Raw genomic sequence first — 15,752 nt, 5'->3', positions numbered from 1 at the left:
AGTTTTTTTGTATTATATATGAGTGAAATATATTGAAAATGGCTTTTATTAGTTTTTGTATGAAATATGCGTGAATGATGTTGCAATTGGCTTTGTATTAGTTTTTTTGTATTAAATATGAGTGAAATATATTGAAAATTGCTTTTTATTAGTTTTTTGTATGAATATGCGTGAATGATGTTGCAATTGGCTTTGTATTAGTTGTTTGTATTAAATATGAGTGAACTATATTGAAAATGGCTTTTTATTAGTTTTTGTATGAAATATGCGTGCATGATGTTGCAATTGGCTTTGTATTAGTTTTTTTTGTATTAAATATGAGTGATATATATTGAAAATTGCTTTTTATTAGTTTTTGTATGAAATATGCGTGAATGATGTTGCAATTGGCTTTGTATTAGGTTTTTGTATTAAATATGAGTGAACTATATTGAAAATGGCTTTTTATTAGTTTTTGTATGAAATATGCGTGAATGATGTTGCAATTGGCTATGTATTAGTTTTTTGTATTAAATATGAGTGAACTATATTGAAAATGGCTTTTTATTAGTTTTTGTATGAAATATGCGTGAATGCTGTTGCAATTGTCTTTGTATTAGTTTTTTTGTATTAAATATGAGTGAAATATATTGAAAATGGCTTTTTATTAGTTTTTGTGAGAAATATGCGTGACTGATGTTGAAATTTGCTTTGCATTAGTTGTTACGAAATAAGGCTTAAATCCATCCTTCGTCTCTTCTTAATTTTAAGGCAATGAACCTTGCATCTTCAGACTCCGTTGATATATTAAATTCAAGGAAAATTGAATAGTTTCGAAGGCTATTTGTTCAAAGTGTTATTTGATTTATTGAATAGTTATTGCTATTATTATTTGAAGTGGATTGAACAAAAGAAGGTGGTCTTACAATAGCATCGCTAATGTGTGTTTTTGTTTGACATTTGACCAAGCATTTATATTACCAAATTTCATAAATATATCTCAACTGAGTTTTATTTATATTCAGAATGGATCGAGTGGAGCTCTTTTTTCTTATCCTGATTGGCGTGCGTTTTTTCAGCTGTGTCCAGACATCTAAGAACGCCAATATCAAAAGGTGAGCATTTTTGTTTCAACATGCAAAGAAATGGGTGGGATATACTCTATCCACGGCGCATGTCAATTACCGGCAACAAATAGTGTGGATAGTGAGGGTTTTTTTTGTTTCATCTTTTGAATCAAAACTCAACACAACACAAGTCCGAAATACTAAACAAAAATAGCGTGTGTGCAATTTCTTCTTCACATTTATATTGGTCTCCAATACAAAGGAGGACATTGTTTTATGAATAGTGTTGTATTTTAGAAGGCAATATATTTATAGTATTAAGAAGAATTCTTTAAATCAATCCGAATAAGCAAGATTGATTAAAGGCACAATACATGGACAAGAGCAATCGTGAGATCAACCTCTTTGCGTATTATGCTGAATCAATAAGTGATTTCGTATAATTACCATTACTATATAAAGAGTCGAATCATTTTATTTTAAGCTGGAGGTTCGGGAATGTAGTAAGGCTTTGATCCACGTACCGCTGAACTGAAGGTTTGGACATATAGTTAGGATTTTATATATATGCCTTTAAGCTAAATGTTGGGGAATGTAGTTAGGCTTTGATACACGTGTCATTTAGCTGACCGTTGGGGCATGAAGTTAGGCTTTGATCCACGTGTCATTTAGCTGACCGTTGGGGCATGAAGTTAGGCTTTGATCCACGTGTCATTTAGCTGACCGTTGGGGCATGAAGTTAGGCTTTGATCCACGTGTCATTTAGCTGACCGTTGGGGCATGAAGTTAGGCTTTGATCCACGTGTCATTTAGCTGACCGTTGGGGCATGAAGTTAGGCTTTGATCCACGTGTCATTTAGCTGACCGTTGGGGCATGAAGTTAGGCTTTGATCCACGTGTCATTTAGCTGACCGTTGGGGCATGAAGTTAGGCTTTGATCCACGTGTCATTTAGCTGACCGTTGGGGCATGAAGTTAGGCTTTGATCCACGTGTCATTTAGCTGACCGTTGGGGCATGAAGTTAGGCTTTGATCCACGTGTCATTTAGCTGACCGTTGGGGCATGAAGTTAGGCTTTGATCCACGTGGCATTTGGGGCACAGTAATGACCTAAACGGGCGTGGTTTCTTCAGACTAGAAAATAAAAAGAGTATAGTTGAATAATTTAAAATGAATTGATAAACAGAGAGTCAAAGATACCTTTTTGATAAAGTAGGAATATGTACAGTGTATAGTTAGAACTTTTATTAGATTTAATCAGTATTAAATATATTTATGTGTGTTGATGAAAAGCTGGCAATGTATTAATGTCAGGAACCTGAGATTAGGAAAAACACAAACTGTGAATGTTAAACAGACTAAATTTTAAAATTTATTTCACAGGTACAGTACATTTTTTTTTGATAATTTTACAGGTACAGTGCATCTGTATTATGCTATTTTAGGTACAATAACATAAGGTAAAATAGAAAGTGAGTATTTCTAAAATCAATCTAATAATTTGAGAAGTCAAGTGTTTCAACTGCATCAGTTTCTATTTCTGGTATCAGGGACCTTGCTTAAAACTTCAACCATGAAAGCCCCCTGAAAGGTCTTTGAAAATATTTACAACAAGCCAAGTTTAGTTACAATATGACAACCGTTTTTAATACTGTACATATATATATATATATATATATATATATATATATATATATATATATATATATATATATATCTAACATAATTTCCTAAGTAACTCAAAGGCCATTTGGGTCTAATGACCTTGATATTGACCCCATGTGAACAAATTTCGAAGTTGATTTCATCAAGGGGAACATTCTGACCAAGTTCAAACATTGTATGACCTATGCCTATCAACACCGAAGAAGAGTGAAAGACAGAGCAGACATAATGAAGGACGGAATGGCATATTGACAGACAACGCCAACACCATATTCCCCTCCCAAACTGATTTGGCAGGGGATAATCATTTCTTGTAAATTTTGAGTTGGTAATATCTTTGAGTGACTGCAAACTATCTCATGAATAAGCCTTAAGTTGTGTCCATGCAAAAAACAGGTGGAGTAATATCATTCAGGGAGAGTAGATTTAGGGGTGTCTCTTCCTGCTGGATATGTAACCCAGAAAATAGATTTTCGATGCCTGATAAATTTGTCAAATTTATTTAAGTAATTAACTAAATATTATTACTTAATAAACAGTTAACGACATGGCAAGTTTCATATTATCATTTTCATCAGCCATTTCTACATTTCATGCCAGCTTTTGAGATACACTCCGCATATAATACATCAGTCAATTGTAACCCGCGACCCCCAGGTCTGGGGAATAGCGGGACTTCACATTTCGGTCCAGCCAATCCATGGGATCTTGGGTAAAATCCTCGCCCTGCGTGGCCAAACTGCTGTTAAAATCTCCGCCAAATGCCCCCGCATAGTGGGGACATCCAAGGTAAGGCCCGTCCCTCGCTATTTTTTGCTCGAAAACAAAACCACCACATTCACTTGGCAATGTCGGGCCACCTCGAAGGTCATAACACGGCACATACCTCCCCAGATATTTGGTGTACCCCTGGACCTTGGGGGCACGTGGTTACAATTGACTGGTGCATAATAGTATCAGGAATTATGTGGGTTTTAAAGCAAATTTTCCCTGTATTAATCAATACAGGGTCAGTGATTTTTTGGTGCAGTTGACTGCCTTCTAAAGGCTGTTTCCCCTTGCGAAAAAATGTCAATGTTTTCCAAATTTTATATTGTTTCCCCATTTTGATTAATATAGATTACGTTAATGAATAAAAAAGCAATGAATTTCTTGAAATATAAACAAAATCTTAACAAAACTTACTCTTTCACATCATAATGTATGCATAAAATAGTTAGAACATGTACAATTACCATTATATTAGCTAATTTAGCCTAATTTTGTATTTTTCCGAAAGTCAACTTTTTTCCCAATATGCAAGGCAAAGGCGGTAAAATAATCCCAAAAAGATCACTGAGGGTACTATTTGTGCAAATGCCAATAAACATACCACAGTTTTTTGCCCATCGCTGGAATAATAGAATGTTTTGTTCTCTGCATTTTTGATCTCACGCCTCTCTATTTCCTCCTCAGTCAACCTCTTCACCAAACACTCCAGCAGAAAGCTCCCTTTGATATGCTCTACCGTGGCAAACACGCCAAACCCTGCAATTATTAACAACTTGTCAGTTTTACACCAACCCGCAAACACTTTCAAGGATAAGAAGAATCACGTTTTAAACGTTTATTATCTACGACTAATATGCAAGGTTGGATATAAGACTGGCCGGACCGGACATTTCCGTACCGGTCAAGAAATCATTCGGATGTCTTCAGAATTTAGATTGGGTATAAAAGATTGGCCGGATCGGACCATTTCCTAAATGATGATAATAACAACAAACAGCTATTGAAGAACTCATTACATATTAAGCCTAAAGAAGGGTCCTCTTTCTGGTAAACCGACCGACCATACTTTTTGTGTCTCAATTTCAATTTTTGTAACCCAGAGTCCTGGGAAAACCAAATTGGAGACAGAAAATATTTTTTTCTCTACACAGGGCTTTCAATTGACCCGAGCTCCTGTGAGAAGTTGTTTATGGCCAGAAGTTAGCAAGTTCGTGTCAATTTTGTCCCAGGATAATTTCAATGCAAGAGTCGGTAGTTCGGAATCTGAAGATCTAATGGCTGAATGTTTGTTTATTCAATTAAAGTATATATATATATATATATATATATATATATATATATATATATATATATATATATATATATATATATATATATATATATATATATATATAGTTTTAAAACCTCTAAAATATTGGGGCCCTGTTTATATTTACACCCGAATTATTGGGTCCACGGTGTATTTATTGGGGCATACCTCAATATTGGGTCAAAGACCCAACATATAAGGACCCAACATAATTGTTTGTTTTAAATGTATCTGCAGGGTCAAATACGTGATTGCAACCTGTATTCCTAAACACATTTATTGGGTCGCAATTTCACTATTGGGTCGCCAAATATACACGCACCGTGTTTCGTGTATATTTGTATATTATATTATATATTTTGACCCAATATTGCAATATATTGGGACATCACAATAAAGTGGAAAAGCTATCGTTATTGGTATATGTTATACTTATTTTTTTCCATACACAGTAACAACAAACCTTAACGTAGCAATATAACACCTTAACCGTTTAGTTGATGTACTATTATATAGATGATGACATCATTTTCTATAAATAATTCAATTTTTTTTTTTTTTGCTTGTGAATAGCTTTGAAAATATGATGTAAAATGGAGAATTTGCTCCTTAGGAGCAAAGTTTCCATGTTTCATCGTGTTTTTAAATATCACATTCTACATTCTCTAGATGCGTTAGAATGTGTCTCTATCAGTTATTGGGTAGATGTGAACATTAACATGTAACTCAAAATAATTTAATTCATAGAATAACTCCTATGTCAGCCAGTATAGATCCCAGGAAAAAAAATCAGGCATTCTAGTGCAAGAAAACTTTCTAAATATTACTTTCTATGAAGTTTAATGCTCCTTCACTAAAAATCTGTTTCTTAAATGCTAAATAATGGTTTATTTTTTTATTTCTTTCCTGTACATCATCGTATCACTTCATAAGCATACAACTTGAATCCAAATGAGACGCCGAGTAATTGGACGTCCCATTCGGATCCAAGCTGGTTGACATTCTGATATGAGTTAACAATCAACATACAATAGGGGAGTGGGTACACTGACGAGCAATGAAAATGCAACAAGTATTTTTGAGTGTAACTACAAAACGTGCATTTTCGTAGACAACAGACCAAGACATATTTCATATTAGTTACCTATGCTACTCCCTGAAATGGGTTTTGTTTTCTGAAATCAACCATGACTGACTACGGCCGGACTTCTGGCGTATTCAACGTCCGCGACGCGCACGCTTTCTTAGCGACGTTTTTAAAATTCGTTTTTACTTTTATTGCACGTGTGCGTTGATTTACTTTATGAAAATCACCTGAAATAGCAAATCTCTAAGAAATAGGCAATGACACGATAAAACAATCGAAAAGTCAGTCTTCAAATTGAACGGTATAACGTCACGGGCTCCGTTTCAGACTGTCCATGACAAGGTACACAGCGTGCAACGCCGTCAAGACAGAATGTCTACCAACGTTAACGTAATCGATTCCTTGCAGCCCAATCGACGACAGAAGACTTGGTCAGGACACGGTGGTAAACCAAAACATTGGAAACTGTGTCAAGAAGACTTAGGGACTACGGTGGAAGTTGTCATCGGCTTTGCAAATTGTCGTGTTGCGCCGTAGCCATCGTATTGAAGTTACAGTCAGCTTGACACAGGCGTGGCAACTGTGTTGCTCTGGGTACCACATCTTGCACACCCGTCTCTCAGGCAATGCCTTGTTTAAATTTTCTTTTTCTGCAGGCATTAAATCTTAACACTTTGCTAGATGAAATGACGACCTTAAGAGATGTGTATATGTTTGCATTCAAAAGATATTGAAGCATATATTCTTTGTTGCGTTTTCATTGCTCGTCAGTGTATAATCCGAAAGCAGACGAAGACAACCAAAAATAACACATAGGCAAAGCAAGTTTGTCGTCACTAAGTATTATCTAACAACTGTCAACAAGTGTGTATGTGTTTAAATTTTCCAAACACTGCTGTCTGGTTGTGAAAGATGTTTGTAAAGCACTGACAAATCCTGACGAGTCCTGACTAGCAATTGTGTATAATTAATCAGAGCTTAAGATAAGGTGTGTATTGCATGTTCTAAAATATCCATTTCTCAATCTATTCCTATGTTTGACCACTTATTAGAATCGCAACCGGATGTTTGGATTCCTAGAACAGGGGGAATGTCTAATATATGGGCATCGCAGATACGGCCACAGTACCACTTCCGGGTTTAATCAGCGTGTTTCCTGGTAGTATCGTGTCAGTGTTACGAAAGCTTTCCATTTTATTAAATCATATTTTAAAGTATTTCAAAACTGGATAAAAATATCTCGAGAACATTTCAAGGATACACCCACTCTTATCCAGAAGCAGTTTTAGCCACTTGTGCCTATTTTATAACAACATGCTGTCGCATTTATAATTCCACAAAGATGTAACGCCCTCGCATTTTTGAAGGAGTAACATTTTTGTGGACTTAAGGTGACGATGTGACATGATGTGAAAATTTCATTAGCACCTTTCTCAACCATTTACCTGTTTATCACGTGTTTTCACGCCCTTGCAAACAGAGTAGACCCAGATCAGGCAGCTCCTAAAGATCTGGGTCTGCTCTGCTTGTTTCACTCAGGGGTGACAAAATTCCAGAATTCCGGATTTTGGGCAAGTGTCCAAAAAAAATAAAAAAAATGTTTTGGACACTTGCCCACTCATTCTCAATATGTTTCTAAAACACATTAAGAATTAGTGGGCAAGTGTCAAAAACAAATTATGTTTTTTTCTCAGCTCAAATACAGTTTTCACATAAGCTTGAGTCGGATATTGTTTATGAAATTTGGACCAGGTCTCTTATTCTTGCATGCTCAGACTTTACCCTTCCTCCACACAAGCACAGTGCACCTATTGAAACCTTTGAAACTTAAAGTGGTTGAAAATTTAAATGAAATTAGAGTATGTGCTCATATAGAGCAAAATGCTCCATTTCCCATGATATTTTTAAAGGTATTCAGACCATCATTTTTTTCAAGTTCATTTTGTGCTCTTTTTTTTTAACTTCATTTTCTATAAATTTGTAAACAATACAAATTTATAGAAAATGAAGTGATGATCTAAAATTAATGTATGAAGTAAATAGGACTGCAACGGTTCACCGAAGTTCGGTTATTTTCGATTCTTTTTTCTCGGTTCGATTTTCGGTTTGGCGCCGCAAAATTTCGGTTCGGTGCGTCAATTTACGGCCATGACGGCCCATTAGACTATACCGCTTATTTGGACCAATCAGCTTGCCGATAATATTCTGCCTACCGTTGTTAGGTAAAAATGTCTGAATTGTGCGATCCACTGGCTGCTTTAAAATCGGCACTTTGGAAGCATTTCGGCTTCTTCAAGAAGGCTTGCAGCATAACTTGATAGTTGATACAGTTGACAGATGTATATATTAGTCTTATTAGATGAATATTGGCAAGTAAATGAGTTGTTTTAAAGTGTTTCTATAATTATCTTGTGTTCCCTATTTCCGAACCGAATAATCGATAACCGAGAGTGTAATAATCGAAACTGAACCGAACCGAGAAGTACCTGTATTGTTGCAGGCCTAGGAGTAAAGTGTTAAGACTTTGGAATAGTCTTGTGTGAATGGAGAAAACGTTCGAACAGAAGCTGATAATCATTATCAGCTTCTACCAAAATGGTTATTTCATTCATTTGATTGAAAAGTCCCAACTGTGAACTGAATACATAACACTTGTAAACAATGTAGTTTGAACTTCAGACCAAGGCTTGTAAGACAATTAACTCTCAAACCAGGACTGGTGGGACATTTTAATCTTAGACCTGGACTAATGAGGCAGCAGGCAGTGCAGTGCTGACCAGATGGAAACAGTTGACCCAACAATGTTATATATATTACTTGCAAAACCCTTAGAATTGTTGGGTCATAAATTTTCTCGCAAAACCTGGTGAAAGTGATGATATATAGTAGACAAAATTGGCTAGGGGCCCAAAAAGAGTCCCTTTAAGCCAAAACAAAAGTGACAGTTAATATGGTTCCGAATTAACCAACAATGTTGCCTAGATGCCCCTTAAGGTTACCTTTAGAGCTAAGAAAGCTACAAGCTGTAATGGAGATCAGTGATCCAACAACATATTATACATGAATACCTGTTGGGTCATAAATTGTTTTCATACAAGTCCTGTTCCCATAGAGACCATGACCATTGAGACAGTTTACTCACAGGCCAAGACTAGTGAGACAGTTTAATCTCAGACCAAGACTAGTGAGACAGTTTAATCTCAGACCAAGACTAGTGAGACAGTTTACTCACAGGCCAAGACTAGTGAGACAGTTTAATCTCAGACCAAGACTAGTGAGACAGTTTACTCACAGGCCAAGACTAGTGAGACAGTTTAATCTCAGACCAAGACTAGTGAAGTATCAGGCAGTGCTAACCAAATGGAATTGACACAACAATGTAATATATACTACTTACAAAACCCTAAGAACTGTTGGGTCATTAATTTTTTTGCAAAACCTGATGAAAATGATCATATATAGTAGACAAAATTGGATAGGAACTCTTTTGAATCCCTTTAAGCCAAAACAAAAGTGACAGTTTTGGTCAGACCTCGGGCCAAAAACTTGCTCAGGATGTTTTTCTTGATGATGTCTTGATCGAGTTCAGTCATGGATGGGGCAAGGTCAAAAAATAGGTCAGTAGGTCAAATCTTCGAAAAATCCTGTTTACCCTGTAGGAGCCCCATTTTTTGCCCAATCTTCCTGAAATTCAGTCAGAATATTTGTTTGATGATATCTCAATCGAGTTTGACCATGGGTTGGGCCAGGTCAAAAAGTAGGTCAGTAGGTCAAATCTTTGAAAAATCCTATTTAGGCTTTAAGGGCCACATTTTTTACCCAATCTTCCTGAAACTAGCTCAGGATTATTTCTTGATAATATCTTGATCAAGTTCAATCAAGGGTGGGGCCAGGTCATAAAGTAGGTCAGTAAGTTAAATCTTAAAAAATCACAAACCTTCACCTTTGACATTAGTGCGTAAATGGGCACTCCCAACCCCTATTGCATGCACAATTGTGAAAAAGTGCCTTCATGCTAGACCCAGTCCTTTTGGGGCATGTGTCATGTGACTGTGACAGCTCTTGTTAATCATTTCTTTTTATATGCCCAAAGAAACTTTGGTTGTATTTTGTTATGGCGCATCTTCCGCTTGTCCATCCCTCTGTCTGTTTGTCTGTCAGCCATTCTTGTCCGCTCAATAACTTTAATACTATTCAGCTTAGGGCAACCATGGATTAAAAATTTATGACCCAACAATTCTTAGGGTTTTGCAAGTTATATATATATTACATTGTTGGGTTAATTTTTTTATGACCCAACAATTATTCAGAGTTCTCATGGAATATATAAAAAAATGTATAATACATTGTCTTTTTGTCTGTTAGCCATTCTTGTCCGCTCAATAACTTTAATACTATTCAGCTTAGGGCAACCATGGATTAAAAAATTATGACCCAACAATTCTTGGAGTTTTGCAAGTTATATATATATTACATTGTTGGGTCAATTGTTTTATGACCCAACAATTATTCAGAGTTCTCATGGAATATATAAAAAAATGTATAATACATTGTTGGGTCACCAATCTCAAATACTACCAGTAGCTATCTTTAATTTGAAGGTTATGTTATCGGGCACCAAGGCAACACTTAATTAGGGACCAAATCAATGTCAATGTCACAGTTATCTGATATATAGAATGCCTGTGCACTCAAACATTTCTGCTCAATACCGTAACTTGAATAACTCGATCAATAGGTCATCGCCACCGTGATCTTTAATCTAGTCAGTACCATTAATTGAAACGCATTCAGCTAAGGACTACCTTATGTGGTGTTATAGATGATCATGGTCTGTAGTTGATGCTTATTTTTATACCCACAGAAACCAAGTTCGAGAAGGGGTATATAGGAGTTGGCATTGTCGTTGTTGTCGTCATTATCATGGTTGGTGTAGGCATGAAAAACTTTAACCTTGGCTATAACTTCTTTGTTCTTGAAGCTACTGCAATGAAACTTCACACAGCTGTTTACAATCACAAGGGCTTTAATCTGACCAAGAGCCATAACTCTGTGATGCTTTGTTGTCAGAATTATGTTTATGGTCTTGGGAAATAATAGACGAGAGTTGACCTCCATGCACGGGACTTATAGTTTTGAATTGTCTCTTCAAGACGATTATTGAGTAATAGCCCATAATAACAAAACCTTGTTGTGTCAGGAGCTGGGGCAGAAGTACTGATGGTTCTAGGGTTTTTGTGTCACCTGCTGTAGGCAGAAGGTGACACTAAACGATCACTTCTCTGGCGTCTGTCTTAGTCCGTCTGTCCAGCCGTCTGTCCGTCCATCTGTCTGTCCGTCACACTTTTCATGTCACGCGTTTTAGCTCACCTGAGCAAAGCTCAGGATGAGCTACTGTGATCGCTCGAGGCATCCAATAAATCGACTATTATTCTTTTGATATAATTAGAAATAATATAAATGATAATATAAATATAAGAAATGAACGCCTACTCGCTACATTTCAACGGGTATATGAATACAACAGGTCGCATGCATAGTTAATGTAAACCCCTTCGGGGTTTACGAACTCTGCACGCGACCTGTTGTATTCATATACCCGAGAACAGACGCGAGAAGGCGTTCATTTCTTAATTGAAATTAAGTTTTAAATTTTATTCATAATTACACCTGTAATAGCCTATAGGACTTATTCTTTTTGGCTGAAATCTGTTAAGGTTTTGGGGTTAGTGTTGTAATGCACTGTTGCTCCATGAAATAATATTTGCCCTAGGAAGCTTATATGTGACGTCGTTTGAAAAAATGGGACCAATTGCGGGACAAAAAATGCAAACTTAGATCAGACGCCGCTCATTCTGCGCGACGTCTGATCAAAGTCTGCACTTTTTGTCACCCATAGACGTGTAGAGAAAACATTTTCTCTCTCTGTGTGTGAAGATTAAACTAAAAAATAACGACACATGTGTGAAAACAGCTGATATATAATGTCACCATGTTTTCCGCAATTGGTCCCATTTTCTCAGACGACGTCACATATTTGAAATGGAAGTGCCCTGTATGCTGAACATAGATTCTGCATAGATACTGTTTCAAACAATTGATAATTTTAGTCAAATTTCACAGGATTTGAACTGAGTCATTTTTAGTTTAAATCTGATTGATAGTTGAAATATTTGCTGTAGGGAGCTTATATTTGAAATGGAGATGCAATGGAAGGCTGAATATAGATACTTCATAATTAAAGATGATGAAAATATGTTTTATCCAAATTTTAACCCTTTACCTGTTTAATGTTCATGTAAAAAAAACTCTGCCTACTATGCATATATTATTAGATCATTTTCATAGTTTGTGAATTATACTTGTAATTTGTAGAACAATATCCAGACTACAATATTTTATGTTGCAAACAGAGCAGTGTAGTGGACATGATATTTATTATCATATGTTAATATAATAAACACCATGTCCACTACAGACCATAGTTATCTCCCCTTGATGTGTTAAAGTAGGCAAAATAAGCCCTGTCCGGGATTCTTCTTTGTTATTATTCAACAAATCTTTATCAAACTTTCAGAAATTAATGGCCATGTTGTAAACTTTCGCCTCTGTGAATTTGGTACGGGTCACATGACCCTGACCAGAGTTATCTCCCCTTGATGTGTTAAAGTAGGCAAAATTAGCTTTGTCCGGCCTAACTCCAGGGCAAAAAACCTAGACATGGAGGGGATGTACTTATTTCAAACAGTTAGCTCTAGGCGAGCTTTGCTCTTTGTTACTTTTTGTTGTATAAATGGTACAACATGTATTTTTATGCCCCCTCTCTTAAAAAAGGGGGGGGGCATATAGATTTGCCTTTGTCCGTCCGTCTGTCTGTCTGTCTGTCTGTCATTCCGTCTGTCTGTACGTTCCGAAAAGTTTGTGTCGCGTGTATCTCAAAAACCGTTAGTAGTTCAGACTTGAAACTTCATGGATGTAATACTCTGGGTGGGAACTTGCGCACCTGGGTATTTTCATCCGGCCAAAATTGATATTTACGGAGTTATGGGCCTTGATTTTGTGAAAAAATGGCATTTTTAGTTTGTGTCATCTGTAACTCTAAAAGCCTTTGTAGTGCAGACTTGAACTTCATGGATGTATTACTCAGGGTGTGAACTTGTGCACCTGGGTATTTTCATCCGGCCAAAATTTATATTTACGGAGTTTTGGGCCTTGATTTAGTGAAAAAACGGCATTTTTAGTTTGTGTCATCCGTAACTCTAAAAGTATTTGTAGTACAGACTTGAAATTTCATGGATGTATTATTCAGGGTATGAACTTGTGCACCTGGGTATTTATCCGGCCAAAATTTATATTTACGGAGTTATGTGCCTTGATTTAGTGAAAAAGCGGCATTTTTAGTTTGTGTCGTCCATAACTCTAAAAGCGTTTGTAGTAGTGACTTAAAACTGCATGGATGTATTATTTAGGGTGTCAATTTGTGCACCTGAGTATTTTTAGCCAGCTAAAATGTATTTTTACGGAGTTATGGGCCTTGATTTAGTGAAAAATCTGCATTTTTGACAAAGCACTAGTGGGGGCATCTGTGTCCTATGGACACGTTTTCTAGTTCATAAAAGAGTTCTTTAAGAATAAAAGTTAAAATGAAATTTTAGCTTTGTCTGATTTATTCCCAAATCATTTGAATTTTATGTATTATTAACTTGGAGGTGTGTTTCTTGAGGCTAGGAAATCCAGTCCCTACCTAGGTTTACAGACCGCTTAAAACTAGCACCTAGGTTTGGAAAGGTTGGGGAATAATCTTTCGTAGGCAAGCAAGGTCATTTTGCTAAAAGCTAGATCGTTTCTTTTTAAGCAAGATTAAAATCTACCTCTGACTTCCTCTTACTTTGAGAGTCTAGCTGAAGGAAACGCACATCTGATGACTTTAAAAAGTAGGACCCATGCAAACATTTTTGGACTGATTTTTCAACGAAAAAAATCGTCTATTAAAATAGTGATGTCCGGGCGGGCGGGCGTCCGCACAGGACCACCTTTTGGTAAATGTGCTATAATTATTTTATCCTTCAATGGATTGCTTCCATATTTGGACAGTTGCTTCATTGGATAGTCCCTTTCATGTGACATTGACCTTGACCTACTTTTTTCCCCGGAAAATCCGTCCATAATGCGTTTCTCGATTTTATTTTTTTAGCCCACCTGAGCACAGCTCGGGGTGAGCTTTTGTGAACGAGCGTGGTCAACAATTTGCTAATAACCTAATAACCACTTTATAGGCCAGAATTTAGAACCTTGTGTCGCCAAACTTGCTCATAATGTTTTCTATTGATAATATCTCGACCGGAAGCTTTTTTTTCTTCACTATTAGATCTATTTAGACAAATAATTGATATTTTGTTCCATGTTTAGGTCAATTATTTCAGGGTGACATGGCTTACGAGCATGTGCAAATAAACAAACTAGCTATAGCTTAGGTGGCCTAACTTACGTACTTCAAGGGGCTAGCTTACGTAAGAAGACTTTAAAAATTCCAATCATAGTCACACGGCCTGTAAACGTGGGCGCCACCTCTTTTTATGCCCCCAGAATCTGTGATTCGGGGGCATATAGGTTTTGCCCTGTCTGTCTGTTTGTCTGTCTGTGTCACGAAAACTTAACCTTGGCTATAACTTTTCAACCATTGGTCATAGAGCTTTCATACTTGGCATGTGTCTTCCTTGTGACAAGAGCTTTCCAGCTGTGCAAGATTTGTAACTCTGTCTGCAATATTTAAGGAGTTATGCCCCTTTAACCGAAAACTTAACCTTGGCTATAACTTTTCAACCATTGATCATAGAGCTTTAATACTTGGCATGTGTCTTCCTTGTGACGAGCTTTCCAGCTGTGCAAGGTTTGTAACTCTGTTTGCAATTTTGATGGAGTTATGCTCCTTTGAAATTTTGAGTTTTTTTACAAAAGTGCCGCCTGGGGGGCATTCGTGTTTCACAAACACATTTTTCTTGTTTTTAGATGCATTGAAAATGCCCCTATGCAACTTCACAGATACCAAGACATATTTCCACAATTTCCTAGATTGAAGCAGTTTGGATTAAGCAGACGATAATTTTATCGGCGGGTTCAGGGTTAAACTATCGTAAGCAAAATTATGTGTGGCCGCAGCCTCTTAATATAGCGACAAAAACATTTGACGTCATCTGCGAAAAGGACCTTATTGCGGAACAAACCATAACGTACGTCATAAAGCAGCTGCTTTCACACGTTTATGTTGATATTTATAGTTTATACTGCACACAGAGTGATAAAATGTTTTTCTACTAGACTATACAGTCCTATGTGACAAAAAGTGCAGGCTTTGATCAGCCGCCGGGCAGAACGAGGCGTCTGGTCAAATCTTGCACATTGTGTCCCTCCATAAGGTCCTTTTCCCACACAACGTCATTTTTCAGCCGTTTTAGATCTGCAGTCCTGTGCTTTTCAGCTTATTGTAGAGCTAAGCCATTAAAATGTTTAGTGTCCTGAAAAAAAATGAAACTGCGTAGACGGTCAGTGTGACACGTGCTCGCTTAGCCCATTCAGCCCTAGCGACGAGTTTCAGCGTCCTTTGCAAAAACGTGTAAACCAGATCAGAGGGCTCCTGATGGAGCCCTCTGATCAGGGTTTCACTTTTTGTAAAAAAATTAGATTTATTCATATTTTTTTCTCAAAAAAATCCCCCAAAATCTCAGACTGAATTTGTCTTTATAGATCGCATGGAAAAGTCCATTTTAAGGCTAATGCTCAAGGAACTATCTGCACTTTTGTTTTAACGCACTTATGCCTAAAGTCGACAAAAGTAGACATAGGCAAATGGTGTAGACCCAGATAAGCGGACTATG

The 15,752-nt window shown here is 36.8% G+C and overlaps 1 protein-coding gene across 6 annotated transcripts in view; it reads left to right on the top strand.

Moving 5' to 3' along the window:
* LOC128222092 (GRIP and coiled-coil domain-containing protein 2-like) overlaps positions 1-15,752 on the top strand; it is a 149,554-nt gene that overhangs the window by 8,251 nt on the left and 125,551 nt on the right. For 5 of the 6 annotated variants that reach the window (XM_052930925.1, XM_052930924.1, XM_052930921.1 and 2 more), the window contains exon 2: positions 1,005-1,094. In XM_052930925.1, the coding sequence (XP_052786885.1) occupies positions 1,006-1,094 (89 nt within the window). In that variant the 5' untranslated portion in view covers position 1,005. Of the gene's footprint in view, positions 1-1,004; positions 1,095-1,541; positions 1,584-15,752 lie in introns of those variants that run through there. The other variant, XM_052930926.1, reaches the window with a different exon arrangement.

The sequence above is a fragment of the Mya arenaria genome, chromosome 16, assembly GCF_026914265.1.
Source record: "Mya arenaria isolate MELC-2E11 chromosome 16, ASM2691426v1".
NCBI classification, from domain to species: domain Eukaryota; kingdom Metazoa; phylum Mollusca; class Bivalvia; order Myida; family Myidae; genus Mya; species Mya arenaria.
This window is presented reverse-complemented; position numbering and strand designations above follow the sequence as displayed.